Raw genomic sequence first — 19,157 nt, forward strand, 5'->3', positions numbered from 1 at the left:
ACCACGGGTCTCGCTCCATTCTCCATAGCAAGGGTGGCTGCAAACTTGACTGCTGGGCAACCGTGACCAAAGCCCGCAGAGGTCCCTGGACCCCAAGCAGGGGTCTCCCCTCAAGTCCCTTTTACTTTTTACTGCTATCGCCTGAGCGCCCGCCTCCCAGGTGCGGGCCGGGTGCCAGGCTCTGCTGTGCGGTGCGTGCAGCGCACTAAAGCGGGACTCCTTGCACAGCCGTGCCCCCGGGCTCAGCCCGGCTCGTGGCCTCTGCTGCTAGTGTGACCCCTCTGGGTTCGGTGGGAACCTCAGCCAACACCCCCAACCGCCCCCGCGCCCCCTCAGCGGCCCGGCTCCCAGGGCCCAGCGCAGCTCGGCCCGCAGGCCGCCTCCCATTGGCTGCCGCCAGCCCGGCGGGTGTTTGCACACGGCCCCCCACCAGAGCCCTCCACTGCGTCAACGCGCTCTGGAGCGGCCGGAAACTACCGCTTCCAGCGTGCACCGGGACCACGGACGGTGGCTGGCGGGAAGCGCCGCACGTTGGTAGGCGGGCGCCGGGGGGAGGCAGCCAATGGCAGAGGGCAGCGGCGTGGGGGGGGCGCGGCTCGGCGGGCGGGCGGCGCAGGGCGCGCGCAGTGCGGGAATTTCGGACGACGCGGGCGGAGACGCCGGGAGGTACCGCGGTGTGGACGGGCCGCGCCACCCGTGTTGTGGTGGGAGGGAGGGCGGGCGGAGCTGGCCCGGCCCTTGCCTGCCAGGGGGCTGCGCGCGCGCGGGGGGGAAGGGCTCGATGGCTGCGGAGGGCGCGGAGCCGGTTTCGGCCCGGCCGGGGGCCTCTCGTCCCAGCCCTGCTCGGAGCTAGACCACCCCTCCTGCGCCTGTCCATATGAATGGCCCTTCCCCGCAAGGGAGCGGCCGTGGTCGTGTCCAAGTAGCCCAGGCTTTTTTTGTGGCCCGATTAAAATATTTTGTAGGTCACCGTTTGGGCGTCGCCCTTTTTTAGCTTCGTTGGAAGTCTTGAGGGACGGGGATGTCTCAAGGCCCCGTGAAGGAGGCAGCTGTCAACCGGTTCACCATTAGCATTAAAAACGTCCCAGGTGGCCTGAGGGAAGGCCGAAAAGCATCTAGTAAAATTTAGATTGTTAATCTCGGTGATAAGCAGGTATCCTGGTTTAAAAAAAAACAAACCCAATTTTTGGTAAAAAAAAAAAAAAGTAACCCCAAATCCACATTTTTCTGTGATATATGTCTACGTATTAGCGGTGTTTCATTTAAATCATGGAATAACGTTGACTTGGGGTTACTTTATTTTAAATGAGAATTGGGGGATTTTTTTTTAAATTGGAGAAAACCAGGATCCCTGGTGATAACTTAGTGTTGACACTGGAAATATCTAAGATGGTATAGCTGTGCTGGCACCTCTTTCTTTGAAATGAGCAAGATTACATCTGTTTTGGGAAATGGGAGGGGGAGCAGGGAATAAAATAAAATCATACCAAACATGAGAAATAGGTCTAAAGTTTCTAGAAACTTTTTTCTTTTCTTTTTTTTTTAAGTGTGTGCGTGTGCGCACGCATACGCACGTTTGCTATCAGACTTGAAGATTTCTGCTTTGGTTTTATGAACAATATTGATGACGTGTGGATTCCTGGTCTTGCTGGGACTGTCTATTCACTAAAAGGATAGCAGGTCAGCATTATGGTCTTGTCTGCTGAAAAATGAAAAGAAGTCCAACTGAGATAAACAAGCCTAAGATAGCAATTTGTAGAGAATAAAAGAACCAGATCAGGGAGAAATTCAACATCCTGAGTTGTCGCCCGGGGGAAAAATATCTCCTTAAAATAAATTTGATTTATATTCATTTTAGACTTGAGAAAGGAAGAAAACACCAATTGGGAATTGTCTACTAGAGTTTGCTTTGAGAGCAAAAAGGTAGCATCAAGAATGCCAGTCCAGGCTTCATTTATAAAGATAACTTCACTAATAGCACTATTGATACTGAATTGCTCACATACCTCAAAACAGCACACTCAATACTTCTTTTCTAAGTCTTCTGGGGAGGAGGAAAGAAAATCTTCATATACACTAAAGAAGATGATTTGAGAAGGCTGAACCAAACAAATTATGATTCTTGCTGTAATTTGTTCATATTTGTTAGGTACAAAGTCTATGCTTCTCAAGCTATTCAAGTCCAGAGCAGGTCACTGCCATATTAATGCCGCTGTTTACAACGATGTACCTTGAAAATGAGTTCCTGTCTAGTCACATAACTAAGGAGGGACAAGTATCTCTGGTACTTAAGTTATCTTATTACCAAGGATTTCAATGCTTTTTGCAATCACTAATGAATTAGGTCTCAGTATCCCTCTGAGATAGGCAGTACTTCCCTTTATTGATCATGGAGACAAAGAAAGGTGAAAGTTAACCTTAAATGAAAGGAAGATAAATGGTTGCATTTCCCAACATGCTGTGCTTTTGCCATAAGGCCTCTTTTCCCTTGAGGTGGGAGATATGATAAACTAACACAACCACTGATGCTGCAGACAGTGGTGCAGACCAATTCAGCAGGTGATGCTAAGTCTGTGTTAAATTTACGATGCAGTCTGGTATTACATTGTTTGGATGAGAGCAAACTCTGGTATCCTTATCTAAGCACCTGTTGTTCAAGAGGTACAGTTAGTGCTGGCATCATGGTGACTCTCTAGCTCAAGTAATTTATCTTCAGTTATTTCTAAATCTCCCAACATAGTTTCATTTTGTTGTCATCTTTGCTTTCTGCCCTAAAATGCTATTGGCATTGTATTGTAATATATGTGTGGTATTTTTCTGGAGAGGCAAATGAGTTCTGTATCCAAGTTTGTAAACTATTTTATGATGGTGTGGGCTGACAGTCATTTTTTAGATATAAAGATATTGGTGGTTAGTAGGATAAGCAAGTTGAGTAGTAGTTGTTCTCATGCAAGGAGCTTTAAATGTGGAGAGCTTACACCAATGATCCATCTTATTTGGTAGACTTGCTGGTCTCTAGGTAGAAAGTGTTATAGAATAACAAAGCTAGCAATAAAAAGGTATTTTCCTTCCTTTCTGCTGTGTTTAACCTGTTTTACATACCTTTTTCATTCTTTTTTACGTTCCGCCTATTCTTGTATAACTGCATGCAATTCCCAGATCTTCCAGTTTTTAATACCGTAAAGGATTCTTGCATTTTCCGATATAAAATCATGTGGAGCCACTGCATCCACAGAGGACAGTTATTTTGCAACAGTTCGACATGCTTAGTTTTCTGCACACTGCTTATTTAAAATTATCTTTGCTTGACTTTTATGGCCTAGTGGTAGGTTGACCAACCTATGATGGTGCCATCCTAGCAGTGAGTGTGAACATGGGTAGCCCAGAAACCATGAATGAATATCTTGTTTAATTAAAGGCGGGATTCCCAAGTGACGATATTCACTGCTCATCCTTAGCTTTCACTTCCATTGCTTAAGGGGATGTTAATCAGAAATTTAGTCTGTTCAGGTATGTGACTGAGACTGGTGGACAAGTAAAACTGGAGGTAGGGGAGCCACTCTTCACCTGTCATTCTCCTGGAGCTAATCAAAATAAACTGCCTTGTCCCCTCTAAGCAGGCTTGTCAGCAGCAGAATTATGATGAGATTACCAAGATGAAATACATCCATAATGTTCCATGAATGAAGCTAATATGTATATATGATAATATATATCATATATACATTTTACCCGTTTGTAGAAAATGGTCAAAGAAGTTGTCATTGTCCCAGGAGAAAATGTGCCAGTATTAGTCTATAAAGTATTTTCTTAAGTTGAGAATGTAATTGTAGGTAAGCGCAGTAGTTCCATGTGCTTGGGGCAGCTCGTTCTGTCATTCAGACCGGCCATGCTATTTTTGAGATTATTTTAACTTTGGACAGAAAGCACAAGTTGTGTTTTTCTATAATTAAAAATATGGAGGGAAAATTTGAATTTAATGAAGAGAGAAACTAAAGCGTTAAGAGACAGTATTTACAAGGATCATTTGAAAATTATGGATAACATGTTGTTTCTATGTTTTAAGATGAGTGAAGAGACTCAGCTGTCCAGTTATATCTGAAACAAAATTTTGTTTTATGAGCACCTTGGAGAGCAGTTTAGAGTTAAATCATTGCATTTCACGAGTTCTAGACAGTTTCAGATCCTGTAGTTTTGGGTAGTAATACCTAACAACCTTTTTAAAAGTAATTTAGAGATTAAATACCCCTGTCTCCTTCCTCAAGGTGACTATTAAATATTTTCATCTGTGCTGGACAGGGTTTACATGTTCTATGGATATTCAAATGTGGCTCTACTATCTAAAATTAAGCCTGTAGGAACTATCTTTTGCCTTTCCTTCCAGGAGAGTTCTTTAGACCTTAGCAAGGCAGAAGAGCTGTCTTAGGGGAAAAGAAGCATTTTGATATTCAAGAAAGGGATCTGCAGACTGGGGAAAAGTACCTAGAGCTGATGGGGAGAGTTGGACTGTCCTCTAAGAACATTGCAGCTCTGTTGTTTCTGTATTATTCTAAATATCTTCTGAAACAATAAGTGGACTTTCATATTTGTTGCACATAATTGTGTAAGAGAACACTTCTCTGACATCTTTAACTGTGGTGACAGGTATTTGATCTTTTGTAGAATAATGTTTTTATAAGCTAAACTGCTGAGATAATGGTCAATGAGAAATATGAGGGAGTGTACTCTCTTTTGTGGAACAGTTGAGATTCCATTTTTTAAATACTTAAGATGTATTAAAAATTAGTGAATTCAACAGTTTTACTTGCAAGGAAACCAATATAGGTAAAATATTTTTCATATAGTTGGATCACAATGCATTATCATGTGAATAGCTGTAATTCTGTAGCATGTATCGAATTATGCAAAACCTTCAAATAAAAAAAACTCTTATTCTGCAAAATTGCTTTCATTAGAGCCATTTTTCCTGATTCTTGAAGAAATTGCTTGTTTTTGCACCTAGAAGCCATGCTGACAGGATTACTTTGAGAAATTCTTAAAGAATTTTTGTAGTAACAATTTGGCAGTTTAAACAACTCATAGTTACTATGTGGAAGTCTGTCACGAGGAAAAGAAAGTATAAAAACTGGCATATGGAGTAGAATAAAAGTGTGAAAGTAAATCTGCTCAGTGTATAACCCTGTATTACTTTTTGTAGTGAAAATGCCTTATATAAAGAAGACATCTGGAAAAAGAGCTCCTGCGAAGAGGAAGCTTGCAGAAGAATTTGCTCCAGGAGAGGTGTTAACAGATACATCAAAAAAAGAGTGGAAATTAGGCATGCATATAGGGCAAGGTGGCTTTGGACGTTTATATCTTGGTAAGCATGTGTGTACTAAACAGAACATTTTAAAATTGAGGGTCCTTAAAGCCTCCTCCTCCCCTGCATCCTTTCCCCACCCCAACAATTCCTAGTTTAGGAAAGCTATGTATCTGTCAGCTGCAGCATAATACTTTTATTTTTTACAAAAGGGAGAAATGTAGGTAAAATGAATATTAGAGGATATTGAGGCATAGTTAGCAGTATGTGATACGAAAACCCCTCAAGTCTTAGTCTAACCCAGTGGTTCATGACCTTTTCAAATTTGAGTAAGCCCTTAGTACAGAGGTTTCCAACCCCTGGGCCATTAGGGGTTGGCTGTCGGTCCACAGGAGGGTTGGCTGCTGGACTGGAAGTCTGGAAGTGACCCACATACTGCATTCCAGTAGCCAACCCTTTTTTATACTTCTGGTCCGCAGTTTGCCAGTCTGCAGTCTAAAAAGGTTGGGAACCACTGTCTTAGTAAGCTCAAAGCACCCATTGATAGACCCTTCAGAAAATGCCATCTTTTAGTTTTCACTTGTTTTTTTGACTATATAAAATAATACAGCAATTCTTCTGTTGCAAAGAACTCAGAAAAGAACACAACAGGTCTGAATGTTTTAACATTATGGATTGCTATTTGAAATCTCTGGATTTCTTTTGTGTGGCATATTTGTACAGCTAGCAGTATGCATCACCCCTAAAAGGATATCAAGACACCCCAGGGGACTGTGGCATCCCTAGCTAATTCATGTGACAGATTAGCTATAATCTTTACTGGTAACATTCTTCATTCATATATAAACCATTTTGCTCCTTTGTAATATCACTTAAATGTTTGTGGACAGGCTTCTATTTTCTTACTTAATTACTTCTTAAGGAGCATTTCTGAAGTAATTCTAGTGGTTGTTGATGATGCCAGATTGATGGCATGGGCACAGCAATTCATACATAACTATCCTGTCTTGCCAGTGTCTCAACCCTTACTTTAGCAGACCTATCTATGGATAGTTCAGTCTCCATGGTAATTTGACGTTTATTCTGTCTTATGCCAGTATTTTTTTGTTAAGAGGATACTTGGCTCATAAATACAAAATTTAAGATTATCAGCACACTTCATGCAAGCCACTGACCAGTTAACAGAGCTTTCTGGTTTAGCTGGGATGAATTGCATCTGAACTTTTGCCCATAGGTCATGTTGTTTATTGTATAATCAGTTTACTTTACTGAGCCATCTGTAGATGTCTGAGAATTTTTCTGTGTGGGTATTGTCACAAAATTCACTTTATAATAATACTTGAACTTCCAGGGAAAAGTTTGAATTTTTTTTCTTACAGCTAGCACCATTTCCAAAATGCAGTCTGCATAGGTGGCATAGAAGTGAGGTCCTCACAGAACCCTGGGAATTCCTGCTAAGGGCCCCATGTTATGATTCTGTTCTTCTAATGAATGTTGAATGGTTAAAATTTTAAGATGAAGATGGTGATAAGGCTCTTGTACTATGTGGTGCATTAGATATGTGATAAGATGTTTCCCTTCTTCCACTTGTGATACAATTGCATTGAATTCTGTAGCTTCACATAGTAATTCATGGGTTACAAAATCATTTATTGATCTAAGATGTTAGTAAAATGATCAGGCACCAATGTAAGGTGACAGTGTTCTTCTGAGAAGACTTGGTCAAGAGAACTGACGAATTTAATCATGGCTAGAGAAGCCTGGCTTTGTTGCATGGTTTTGCCTAAGCTCCTAATGCATACTAAAGGTGGCATTCTTCTTATGTTAGACACTTACCCACATTATTAGTTGCTTTTTTATGTAAGCCCAACCACATCATGTTCCAAATGTTGTTTAATCTCCTTCTCTACTTGTATAGAAGCACATACTTATGTATTTGTTATTCCTAAACTGTCCATTGTAGTATTCCGTCACTCAATAAATCTACTTCTATGGAAATTATAAAGCGGCAGCTGGGAGAGCAGATAGCTGGAAGAGAGGAAAAAACCTGTTTTTGGTTATTATGGCATCTAGACAAAAGAAGTACTTGATGGCTTCTTGCAAGTTGTATACCCACATTTTGTTTCTCTATCTCTGTCTTTAAAGGAGTGACTATTATTTAATAATCAAGAGCATTCCATTATCATCCCTGGCAAGAGAGAACTCACAACCAGAAATTTAAGTTGGTTAAATTTGGTACAGTTCTTCTGCCTAGATTCTGAAAATTATTCATGCTAATGTATAATTACTTTATGGCATAGCTAAACAAATGACATAGCAAGTAGAAGCTTTGTTTTTGATGGTTGTCTCTCATCCTACTGATGAACACTTCATATTTTAACAGCTGATGTTAATTCTTCAAAATCGGTTGGCAGTGATGCATCTTATGTTGTAAAAGTGGTAAGAGAAAACTTGAATCTTTATTTCAAAATTTTAAAATGGCTGTTTTGATATAGCATATGCAATGTGTGACTTGCTGTAAGCTGCTATATATTGTTATAATAGTTATATACTACATCATTGCATGTGTGTGTGACTTCTAAACAAGAAATATGCAGATGCTCAGAAGCAAGCCCCTGTGGGGGATCAGGACTTTGTGATGCTATATACAGATTGCTTTACCAATGCAGGGATATACCATTTGAAAGTTCAAATAACTTGCAAAGGATGGAAGAAAGACTGTCAGTCATACTTTAGGTAACAGAAGGATAGATTCCTTTCAGTACACAGGAGAGTGAAAGCCTGGACTAGTTTTGGATTTCTTTTAGAAAAGAAGGAACACCAGATATTATGGAGAAAGGCAGGGCAATAGGACAGGCAAAAATTGAGGAGTTGAAGACTACCTGTAACATGAGACTGTAATGCCACAGAACGATGATGTTAATAGTAACAGAGAATACAGGGGATGGGTGGTTCCACAATTCAGTTTGGACTGTGTTAACTTATGGCAAGACATCCAGGTGGACACACACTAATCTGAGACCTGAGACTGGATGAAGGGAGATAAGTTAGGGCAGTGGTGGCCAACCTTTTTTTGCAGGTGTACCATAAATTAGCCCCATAGCCTTTTGGAGTGCCGTTCTGATCCCTTTCTCCTGTCCGATCTGTTGCTCTGCTTTCTCTTCTCTGCCTTGTGTTTCCTGCCCAAACTCCTGCTCTTGCTTCCTGCCCCACCTGCTACTGTGCTGCTTATATCTCACTCTCATCTTGTGTGCCATACACAGAGGCTGCCTGTGCCACTTGTGGCATGTGTGCCCTAGGTGGCCACCTTTGGGTTAGGAGCTGTTAGTGAGGGATTGGCTGGTAGTTGGTATGGTATCCCAGATTATTCAGAACAATCTACTTGAGTACTCCAAAATGGATACATTTTCTTTGTCAGTTGTACTGGAGTATTTCTATGTACTGTATCACTGATGTTAGTTACTCCATCAGCTGTAAGGATCTTGGAATGGGAAAAGGTCAGGCATGGAAGAACTTTTCTAACACAATTATCTAAAATGATAAAGAATCACAAAGCTGTAACTGACTTGATTCTGGGCTCCTAGATTGTGCCAAGCTGGAACTCAATACAGAAGAACTGAGACTAGTGTCAGCATATACATGTATAACTGTACATTTGATCTAATGAATTGGAATAGCACTTCAGTATTTTTATCTAGTACTGAGAGAATTTAGACAGGGATAGTCTTCTGCCTTGAACAAGGAATCTAGTAAACAACCTCCTGAGCTCCCTTCAAGTTCTGTAATGGCGGAAAAAGGTATGCCCCCATTAATTACATTAGTTTTGACTATTAACGGGCTGGGGGGTGTTAGTAGCCATAAGTTCATACAGTTTACCCCATGAAATATAAATAAAGCTAATCTTATATATGTGTGTGTGTGTATAAAGTAAATATGAATGCTTATAGCCCATTTTTTTCAGAGTTTAAAAACTAAATTGTTTTGTTCTAAATTCACTGCATCTGATGCATAACTGCAAATCTTCACAGTGTGAATTTCTGCTTCACATGACTATTAGTGACAAATTTGTTTGGAAATGGTGGTGGTTGCAAACTAATGTTCTGCATTATAAAGAATAAAGCACATTTGTATTTCACTTTAATAATGCAGTCTTCTTTCTGTCACAATTTGCAGTACCTCTGTTGCTGAGCTTCCTGATAGTTACTTGCTTTCATTCCTAGTTTTTTTTTCTACCTATGTTTGGGTACTTGGGAAATATGTATTACCCCCATCTTTGCACTGGGTCTGCCTACACAAATACAAGACCTTTTTGCTGTCTTCATATGCCGTTAGGTAGCAATTTTTGTTAAAAGCCTTGTTTCTGATGTCTTGGAATTCAAGTCACCAATATTTGACTAGTAAGCTAGGTTTGTTAGTGTTCAGAAGAAAATGGTTTTCATACAGTATTTCGTAAAATTGGTAAGTTATTAAAGCAGTATAGAAACTGGTGTAGTATCTGACATCTAGTTCTTATGATATTGATGTCTGAGTACAGTAAAAGCCCTGTTATCTGGCATGAGTGGGGAATTGGGGATGCCCGGTATCTAAAAACTCTGGTTACCTGATGCTGCTGGTTTTTGGCTGGGCAGGGGGGAGGGTGTGACAGCAGCCAGAGGTGGAGCGGTGGCAGTGCAGAGTTGATATTTCGGACGGATGTGGAGCAGCAGCAGCGAAGTGTGGCGGTAGCTGCCGTTGCATGCGAGCTTTCCCCCCAATCCCTCTGCATCCATCCAGCTGGCCAGAAATTCCAGTTAATAGAGTATTCTGACTAGTAGAATGATGGATAACAGGGCTTTTACTGTAGTAGTATTTGAATATTTTATTTTGCAGTCTTACTAATGAAGAAATGTTTTTAATATAGAATTCCTGATGTCACTGTGGAAAAGGAGAGCCGAAGTTTAATAGTATTTCTGATGTTTTTCAGATAGCATTATTTCATTAATTCTTAAAATTTGCTCTAGAGAGAAAAAAATAGTTCATGTGTTTTGACATTACGCCATAATAGAAAGGATTATTGAATTTTCTAGTAAAGGTTTAGTCAGTTTTTTAAACTGAACATATACTTTCTAGTTCAAGTCTTTTTTTTAGGTGTTTGTTACCGTGGTATTGAACCTCATATCTTAATCATCGCAGCATAGCATGTGCATTTATCTGTATTTAGAATTATGTTTATTATGGGGGTGCTAACTTCAGTTTCATAATTAAGGCTGAATTCTGCTTTACATCTAAAACAGGACTTTAACCTCTGTTATGTATGAAAAATATTGTGTATGCCTGCCAAATTACAGCACTTGCTCTGCCTATAGAATTATTTTTCTGAGCATTTAGAAGTGAATCTGTTAGTCTGATAAAAATAATTTATGAAAACTTCTTTAAGAAATTTGATACCAGCTTTTTTTTGTTTGGAATGTAAGTAGTAGTGGAAAAACACTCCAGCTCTTTTTTATACTTGTTTGTGCATAGACCATATTTGAAGATATTATTTTGTAACTAAGTTAAATTATCGATTAATCTTATTATCGATCTATCTGTGTGATTAAGAAAACTGGACATGTGCCAGTATTTTAATTGGTAGATAACCTAGCCCAACTGTCATTGCTCTTCTGAGTGTATCTTGTGAATAATATGTATGAGTTTGCACACCTGCCAGTGCTTTGCTGCACTCTTCAAAGGATCTTGTGGCACCCTAGGGTGTCATGCCACCCTGGTTGAGAACCATTGGCATAGGCAGTGCTGAAAGGCTGCCTACATTGGCTCTGTGGCCTTAGTGATTATAGGCATCCACTGAATGTAGTCTTGGTAGTGCAGGAAGAACAGAAACAAGTCAAAGAAGAGTCCTAAAAGGTCAATGGTATCAGGATTTGGTGAATGGGATTCTCCTGCCCTGCCTTACACATAATACCTGTCTCCTTTATATAAAAATAATAAGTTAGGAAACTAAGACCCGAAAGGGCCTTTTGGGTCATTGGATCCATTCCTCTGCTTTCGCAGGGATTCATTAAGCTAAGGAATCCCTAACTGGATCAAGGGCCAGATTCACCAGTTTACTTTATCTTCCTTGTGTTTCACTGGTGATGCAAGGCAGCTGGAAACCCAGATTCAATGACTGGTGCAGTGTGGCTGTTAACACTTCTTATCTATACCACTGAATTTGTACTTTAATAATCCTAATTACAGTTTTTAAGATTTGAACTATGCATGTTCAGGTCATTAATAATGTCACATGGTTGTTTTTGAGGCATTTATGAAATGTTTCATACGACACTTTTTTGTATGAAATGTAATTTTTATGAGCTAAGGCAGTTCTAAGACACAGATTTCAATTGAAATGGAGTTAAGGTTGGATATGTATCAGTAATTCAAGAGTTAAAATTAAGGAAGCTGTAATTTATCTCTAAATTCAGCATTTTTAACTTGGGAAATTCAGAGGTAGGGTTACACTTAAAAGAAGTCGAAGCATGTCATGGTATGGAAATCTTCATTTGAGGCTTCTACTTGGCTATTATTGATGCCGGTAGTCACAGTCTAGCTTGGGTGGTCGTGTGGAAACATTCTTCTAAGTAACAGTGTAAACTAATTCCTCAGGCACCAAATGTTTTAGTCATAGTTATACTATTGATGAAAGGTGTCACTGTAGGGCAGAGCTAAGCTAACATGCTCCAGCTAATTCAGGTTAGAATCTTACTGAAGGCAAAGCATCCCGTAGGTTAGAGTTAGTAGGTTGAGTTAGGCCGTAGGCTCCTCCTTAGTGTTAATGTTGATTGGCTAACATGAAAGCTACAAACTACCTTGCTTTTCCCTAGGCCTTTGTGTATTGGCTACCACATCTTAACTCACAAGTAAGAACTTACATGTTTTGCTTAAAAAGGCACTCTTCTATAAACAGGATTTCTAAGAGAGGGTTTATTGCAAGAGAATATTTAAGGATCACTTGGCACATGCTCTTCTTTCAAATTATTTCAAGTGTTGAGACCATTATGAGGATGACTGCAATGTTGTTGGGTTCAGAATACAATAGCCTCAGTTGGAAAAAGTGAAGATGGTGAACATATACTTAATACTGTTTGTAGAGCTGCTGCTGTGAACATTTAATAATATTTCTGAAGATTTTTCAGTTAATTTGGTACTCTTTAACCTTTAATTGTGGAGAAAAAGTACTTTGATATTTTTAACTTTCTAGCCGCTTCTTCTGTTGTCATGTTTATCTGTTCAGAGACCAGATTCTTGAAAAATTATCAATATCCAAAGCAGAGATGAAGAATAATGTAATCTTAGGGCAACATGTCAAGATTTTCAGAGTAATTGTTTTCATTAGCTAAAACTTTAACCAACTCTAACTAAAATTTATTTTAAAGGAACCCAGCCAGAATGGACCTCTTTTTTCTGAATTAAAGTTCTACATGCGAGCTGCGAAACCAGAGCAAAGTAAGCAGTCAATTAAACATTTTGATTGAACTTTAAGCCCACATTTTCCTATAAATAATAAATTCTCTCGAGGTTTTTAATAAAATAAAAGCTAAGTGGTACTCTTTAACATTAAATGGGTTATCTAGCTCATCAAGAAAGTCTCTTTAGATCCATTTTTTAAAATGAACTACTGGTATTCATTTACATTTCTTAAGAATGCTTTTAATCATAAATGGATGTTTCTTTTTCTAAATGGGTAATTACTGAAGATAATTGTTAATAAGCAGGAGTTACTGAACTAAAACCCATGCTCTTGTAATTTTTTCATCTTGGAAGGCCTTAGCCTTATAATATCAAAAGAACAAACAGGATTTAGTGTTTAAAACCAAAAGATGATTTAATAAGATTCACTTATTTGTCTTAAAAAAAGAATTTATTTGATTTCATTTAATAATTTTGGAAAATTTGAATTTGTTGTGATAAATGTTGTCTTACAGTTGCATTTTGGGCATGTTGCCATCAGTGGTATTAGTTGTATTGAAACTGAAAAGATGCACTTTACATCTGCCTGTGTGATCGTCAGTGAGTCCCTGTTGCAACTGAATTACCAGAATTAGCCAGAGGTAGACAATTATTTGACTCCCTACTTATATACTTGGTTCGCTTATTATCAAATGATGATCACATCTTATGTGGATACCAAAACAAAATGATTTAGGTAACATTTTGCAGAAGACTTCATTAGGAAATTTTAATGTACATGTCTTTATTTGTATTTTTAGTTCAGAAATGGACTAAATCCCATAAACTGAAATATCTAGGCGTACCAAGGTATTGGGGGTCTGGCTTGCATCAAAAGAATGGAAACAGGTAAGAGATTTTGTTTCTAGGGACAATTCTAGTATTTTAATTCACATATATAAAGGAAGTGGTTTACTGTTTAGCATGCTTTAATCTACAGAAAATATGGTTTACTTACACGGTAGAGCATCTCTTGATTTAATCTTTGGGCTAAATTAGACAGCCTGATCCTTATCCTAAAATTTTGAGGTACATTTGTATGCTGTTCATTATGAGCAATAGATTAATTCACTTAAATTGCTACATTTCCCTGACCATCCTTCCCTGCATTGGGATTTGAAAAGGATACTGTCCTGCAAGGGTTTATATGACCAGTGCTGTCCAGGCTTGATTACAGAACAGACATCCTTTATTAAATGGAAAGAACAGAGAAGACTAAGTAACAACTACTACTAAACATATTTCTACTTTGTGATCCATTGCATTCATGAAGGAACAAGGGGCTTTGCTTTATTCAACTCCACCAGCAAATTGTGGTCGATCATGCACAGAATGCACAAAAAAATCCTTCTAGGAATCTTTGGAATTACAATAGATGGAAGTTTTTTGCTGAATGATGCTGATTACTTTTAAATGCCCTATCTCTTCAGCAAAGAAAACAGTGGAGCAAGAGAGAACAGGGATAAGGAACTTTGGCATTTAACAAGCTTTTGGCACCAGAAGTCTTATTGCACCATCATTTAGGGTAGAAACAGACATCTCATTTGAGTTGGTTCTGACTGATCCAAGTTCACTTGGAAGCAGTATACCCCTCTACACATGCAGCTTGAATGGTGATTAATTTGAATTAGCCCACATTATTACAGGACTAAGTGTATTATCACAGGAAAAATCTTGGATACTTCACAGATATTTGAAGTGAGACAACAGGCTTGTATGTCTGTAGGGTCTCAAAATAAAAGACTTTATCTCAGGAGCAATCCTGGTTTTTACCCACAGAATTTCCCAAGATAGGTCACTTCACAGGGCAGTTGAAACAGTTAGGGCCTTAAATCACCCAGGAATTTAATGTAGCAGGGAGTTCAATTCTGATTAACCATGAGAGGCAAAAGTAAAAGAGTAAATGTAATATAACAAAGGTAAATGTTTCAACCCAAATGAGCTTTTTCAGTATATTCACATTCAGTGTGCAAGGCTTTTGTAGGAAAAAGCTTTGGTACTAAAGTGAATCCACTTTGTCAAACAAAGATGAATGTCAAGCCATCTTTATCAGGTGAGATTCACTGTACTAGGTCAAGTGCTCATTTAAATCTTAGTAACATTGTTTTCAAAGCAACCAACTTGTAAAACTAACCACCACTTAAATGAAATGAGTCACTTACAGGAAGAAATTACTGGGTTCTACAGACAACCATTTTTTTCTCGTTTTTGAATAAAATCCATTCTGCAGATGGTCATTTTCTGTTATTCTGTAAAAATAGTAGGTTATTGGGAACATAACTTTGACAGAGGACCTTTTTGTCTAAGTGATATAGTTCAAACAAAACAATGTCACAGTTCAAAAACAGTACAGAAACAATAAAATATTTCTAAATATTTGTCAGCTACTTAGATTATGTTTATAATTAAAAGTATACATTTCAATTCAAGAAATACTTCAAGAATAGGTTGTAAAACATGAGAGAGTTCCTTTACAAGCTTTAGTAACTTCTTTTCCTGCTTTCAAACAGCTATAGGTTTATGGTAATGGACCGATTTGGGAGAGATCTTCAGAAAATATATGAAGAAAATTCAAAGCGTTTTGCACATAAAACTGTGTTACAGCTTGGCTTAAGAATAGTAAGTAAGAAATCCATCTTTCTAATTTAGTCTTTTTTTAGACATTTTGTGCTGAATAGAGGTCCTCTGCTGGATGGAGTTGGGTACTGCATTGACATTGTAATGTATTTTGTTTTGTTAGCTTGATATTCTGGAATATATCCATGAATATGAATATGTGCATGGAGACATCAAGGCCTCAAATATTCTCCTGAATTACAAGAATCCGAATCAGGTATTTCTGATGTGTGTCATTTCTCCTGTTTTAAACCTATTGTTTGACAACATATAAAGAGGCCTTGAACCTGGGAAACCTAGCAGAAATCTTTATTTTTTAAGAACATATACAGTAATATTATTTCTGCTTGACATTTATATCTAGTTAATATTCTACATTTTTGATGCAATTTGCTGGCAGTTTATCAAGTTGGCTGTTTTGCCCTAAATAATATTCAGGAGGAGTGCTTGTGATACAAAGTGAATTTCAAATAGCTATTTGGGGGTGGAAGCTTAAAATTATATAGTACACCAGTGAATTATGTTTGCCTGTCTGCTTTGTCACTTTTTTATTTCCTTTGTTCAAAGAATCCATCAAATAAGTGTTCTGTTACTTGGAAAATTTGGTCTTTTAACATGTTGATTATTCAAAGCAATTGGTTTACAGAAATATCTTTAATTTTCTAAATTTTTACACCCTTTAGTGTTTGGAAAATGCATGTTTGAATTTCATAACTGCCTGTGTTTTCTTGTCTAAATGCTTTACCTCACAAAGTGAATAAACTACTGTCATTATGCTTAGGAGTAGCCAGGGCTAGAGAAGATTCATGCTTGGAATTACTATTTCACTCCTGATTTTACTGTGTGTAAAACTAGAATTAATCTGATCAGTATGAATAATCAAAAAAAATCAGAATGGTAACTGGTATTTCTAAACTCAGCTGCCAAGGCTGAGCCCCTTCTACCACATTGTAGTCCACTACAGGGGAATACCTGAATATTGAACTGAATATTTATCTGTTGCTAGATCAATGGTTCTCAGTCTTTTTAGACACAAGGAACCCCTTGTTAGACTCAACCTTTCCTTTGGAAAATGCAGATTCTTAGCTTTCAGTCATTTTTTGAATACGGAATAATAGCGGAATAATTTTTCTGTTGCAAAAAACTCAGATCGCAGCAGGTCAGAATGGCTTTAATGCTCTGGATTCCTATTTGAAATCTCTGGGTTTATCTTGTGAATCATGTTTGTACAACTAACACTGCTAACAACATTGCATCGTACCCCACAGCACCCATGAAAGGAGCTTAAGGCACCCAGAGTTCTGTGGCACTCTTGTTGAGAATTACTGTGCTAGAGCAACCAAAAAACTGATTCCTAAAACTGGTTATATCCTTCTATTTCTTTACCTTAGATAAGTGGCAAGTACTTGTAGCTATCAAGGTATGCATAGTTGTCTCACTTAATAATAAATAAGCGCAATTTTAATTCAGAGAGCTGAGCATTTGTAGGTTTTATTCTAACAAGGTTTAGAGAATAGGTATTGATAGTTACTTCTTTTACATGGCTGGCCAGTCTGGCTTGTGAGCTGTGTATAGCTCTTGATGAAGGAATAGTGGGGTGTTGCGTACGGTTCACTAACTGTGGGGCATCTTGAAAATTTTGTCTTGCAACTCTCAGTTATGTCAGGGATTTGGTTTGCATCTAGAAGAGTCAGGAAGTTTTACCATTCCTGTTTGTTTATTTGGATTATTCTGTATGTATAATACTTTAATCTGTGGATTATATGTGGGAATTAATAGGTGTACTTGGTTGATTATGGCCTTGCATATCGATACTGCCCAGAAGGAGTTCACAAAGAATATAAAGAAGACCCAAAAAGATGCCATGATGGGACTGTTGAATATACTAGTATTGATGCACATAAGGGTGTGGGTAAGTAATCAAAACCTTTTTATTTACTTTACAATAAAGACAGTATGACATGAACGGCATTTTAAGTAGTTACATGTTTAGGCTGGGCTAATTTATAATAAGGTGTCTAAACATTGTAGAGAGAAGACTAAATAGTTGTATAGCAAAAGCCCATCTTTCTCATCTCACTAGAATTTGCTGTGCGACAATTTCAGCAGGTTACTCTCTTTCTTTTCTTTCTATTTTTTTTTTGTTCGTTTTTATTTTTTTTGTTTGTTTTTGCTGTTACTTTGTGATAGCCTTTGGGGAAAAATGCAAAGTATTTCCTAGACGTTTGACCTTTACATAAAGTTATCCAGTATCTTAAGGTTCTGGGGTGTTCTCATTAGAAAAATATATGATTGTTTCTGGGGGGCAATAAATTGTTTCCACAATAATTATGAAGCACACTTCCCTATATTTGGCTGTGGGCTGGCTGATCATGATTTTTTTAGCACATATGGAAGTTGACCTTGAATAGTATTAGAACTAAACAACTATCCTACAAGTCTAACCTTTGGCCATTGAAAATATTAAATATTAAAATAACAGAGCCTCAAATGGTTAGCAGTATGACTTTTTATAGAGACCTTACTAGATCAGCTGTGTTGCTCTTTTCTTGTCTTGCTGAAGTTTTTAATTTAAACAGTAAAATATGCTGTAGTGTTAATTGTTTCATTTGGGCTACAAGTTGACTAGGCCTTCAATAGATGATTTGGCAGTTCGTCCATTTAATATAATTGTAATCTTTGTCTTAAGGAACACACAACATCATATTTTAAAGATGATTATGGATGTAACGCATCTGCTTTTAGAATCTTTCAAAAGCAGCAATACACTTTGTTAAGGAAATCTGTAAAGTTCCCATATTCTAAGATAGTTTCAGGAACCCAGATTTCAAAATTATTTTTACCTTCTTTGTCCTCATGAAATAGTAATGTTTTGAATAGAAAAGTCTATCAGTTCACTAACTGGCTCTATTTTTGTCACAATTGGAGGATTTAAAATGCTTCACAAATTGGCATAACTGCTGCATGACATATCTTTGAGTGGAGAAAGTGATTTGATAAAAGAGTTTGAAATGAAGTGAACTTCCAAACCTTAGAACACTATTTTTTCCTTCTCTACTTCCTGTAAAGGATGTAGTAATTTTGAATTGATTTCCAGTTGTCTTAACATATTTAAACAATTAAATGTTTGTTTGCATGCATCGTTGTTGTTCAGACTTTTGTGTTTGTAGCTCCATCAAGACGTGGTGACTTGGAAATTCTAGGCTACTGTATGATTCATTGGCTCAGTGGCCATCTGCCATGGGAGGACAATTTGAAAGACCCCAACTATGTCAGAGATTCAAAAATCAGGTAAGGAATTTATTTTCTTTTTCATTTGCAGCGAAAAGGCATAGCAGTATTTTGTACTTTTATACAGCTTCCTTTGCTGTGAAGGGCTGGGTATAATATATTGTATGTACTCTTTCACTTTTTGGCATAGGGATTCCAGAATGTCCACAGCTCTCTCTCGCTTGAAAGAATTATTGACTTTAGCAGAACGAGAGTTTTGCCAGGTCCCGCCAAATCGGCTTTGTCATCTCACCAGCACTCATTCAGAGCAGCTTCTGTCCCTTTTCTAACACTGCTTGTTGCACCTTTCTCAGAGCAAGCAGCTTCTCTCTTTTAATTACAGCTATGGTGAGAGTTGCCGTATGTAAGGGGTAAGAGCCCTACCCATCATCAGCTATAACAGAGATTGGACTTGAATAGACAGGAAGAGGGGAGCTGCTGTGGGGAGTTTAAGATGGAACATCTTTTAATGTGTAATAATTTACCTAAATTCAATTGTGAGAAA

The 19,157-nt window shown here is 38.1% G+C and overlaps 1 protein-coding gene across 3 annotated transcripts in view; it reads left to right on the plus strand.

Annotated features, from left to right (window-relative positions):
* Positions 1–554: 554 nt before the first annotated feature.
* VRK1 (VRK serine/threonine kinase 1) overlaps positions 555–19,157 on the plus strand; it is a 50,067-nt gene continuing 31,464 nt past the window's right edge. Inside the window, exons 1-10 of one of the 3 annotated variants that reach the window (XM_090033978.1) lie at positions 555–666; positions 1,548–1,680; positions 5,198–5,359; positions 7,683–7,738; positions 12,694–12,763; positions 13,528–13,615; positions 15,277–15,385; positions 15,507–15,599; positions 17,162–17,294; positions 18,553–18,673. In XM_090033978.1, coding sequence (XP_089890104.1) covers positions 5,203–5,359; positions 7,683–7,738; positions 12,694–12,763; positions 13,528–13,615; positions 15,277–15,385; positions 15,507–15,599; positions 17,162–17,294; positions 18,553–18,673 — 827 coding nt within the window. In that variant the 5' untranslated portion in view covers positions 555–666; positions 1,548–1,680; positions 5,198–5,202. Of the gene's footprint in view, positions 667–1,547; positions 1,681–2,149; positions 2,285–5,197; positions 5,360–7,682; positions 7,739–12,693; positions 12,764–13,527; positions 13,616–15,276; positions 15,386–15,506; positions 15,600–17,161; positions 17,295–18,552; positions 18,674–19,157 lie in introns of those variants that run through there. The other 2 variants (XM_090033979.1, XM_090033981.1) reach the window with 2 other exon arrangements.

Source organism: Crocodylus siamensis, chromosome 2 (genome assembly GCF_052110815.1).
Source record: "Crocodylus siamensis isolate JL-2025a chromosome 2, ASM5211081v1, whole genome shotgun sequence".
Classification (NCBI taxonomy): Eukaryota; Metazoa; Chordata; order Crocodylia; family Crocodylidae; genus Crocodylus; species Crocodylus siamensis.